The sequence below is a fragment of the Pundamilia nyererei genome, unplaced genomic scaffold (genome assembly GCF_000239375.1).
Source record: "Pundamilia nyererei isolate P.nyererei 1_Seehausen unplaced genomic scaffold, PunNye1.0 scaffold00124, whole genome shotgun sequence".
In the NCBI taxonomy this organism is placed as follows: Eukaryota; Metazoa; Chordata; class Actinopteri; order Cichliformes; family Cichlidae; genus Pundamilia; species Pundamilia nyererei.
Window position 1 is genome coordinate 3,588 of NW_005187525.1, and position 1,166 is coordinate 4,753.

General features: G+C 42.6%; 1 protein-coding gene across 1 annotated transcript in view; it reads left to right on the plus strand.

Moving 5' to 3' along the window:
* Positions 1–1,166, plus strand: part of tipin (timeless interacting protein) — a 10,046-nt gene that overhangs the window by 3,438 nt on the left and 5,442 nt on the right. The window contains exons 4-6 of the mRNA XM_005742834.1: positions 340–415; positions 724–846; positions 933–996. Of these exons, the coding sequence (XP_005742891.1) occupies positions 340–415; positions 724–846; positions 933–996 (263 nt within the window). The remainder of the gene's footprint in view (positions 1–339; positions 416–723; positions 847–932; positions 997–1,166) is intronic.

Consider the following 1,166-nt stretch of genomic DNA (forward strand, 5'->3'; position numbering starts at 1 on the left):
TTTTTTTTCTTTAGATGTAGAAATTTGACTATTTCTCATTATTATACTGCCTTATGTACAAACAGGTGGGAAAAGAAAGGTTGTGGGCACCCTGAAAACCAAACACCCTACCCCCCCAACAAGCTACTGCCTTCTGAACATGGTACATCTGAAGGCACTGACATTTCCATTCAGAGGGTCTGTCTGTGTTGGCCCTGTGACAGGCTGGCGACCTGGCTGCTGGGATAGGCTTCAGCCATCCACGATCCTGAATTGGATAAGCCAAATACGCCTGGACGTGCTGCTAACCCTGCTTGTAATCCATTAATGGTTTAACTTAGTCTTAATATTTTTTCCCAGGCTGATATCAGATCGAGGGCTTCCAGCTCTGGGCACTCTCTTTGACAATATCCAGTTCAAAGGCAAAGGACACGAGGTAGGATATGATAACATCTGTCCCACCAATTACCAGATGTGAATGAACATTGGTTTTTGAGCTAAATCTGTTTGGCTTGTCAGCTTTTAATTAGATGTCCTAAATTTGGTTTGAGACTAAAAGGTCAAAAGTTGCCCTTTCTGTCGTGGTCAAAAATGAGTGAGGGGAACCAGAGGTTGGTTTACCAAATTAAGATGTCTTTTGTTCCAATGACTGGAAGTCATTTTTTAGTGGGAAGAAGAAGCGTCCTATCACACACAGCCCTCTTTCATATCACTACTCGCTGTTTTTGATGTTGGCCCCATTAGGCTGCAGACCTGCGGCTGCTGATGCAGAAGATGGAGAACTGGGCCCACAGGTTGTACCCCAAATTGCAATTTGAAGATTTTATTGACAAAGTGGAAAGGCTCGGCAGCAAAAAGGAAGTGCAGGTGAGAGGAAGCAGTAGAATATTTCCTGCAAGCGTGTGGGATTCCTAATGTTCAGAATTTGTCATTTTTTACTCATTCTTCTATAGACATGTCTTAAACGAATACGACTGGACATGCCCCTGACACATGAAGATTTTACAAGTACAGATGGTAAGAAGAAAAATCATTATGGGGATACGGTGGACTAGGGCTGTGCGATATGACCAAAGTCTCATATCCCGATATAAGACATCTATCGTCCGATAACGATATAAATCACAGAAATGTAACATTTTCTGTAAATTCTGTGAATCTCGACTTGCGTGAAGTGTTTCCAGCTG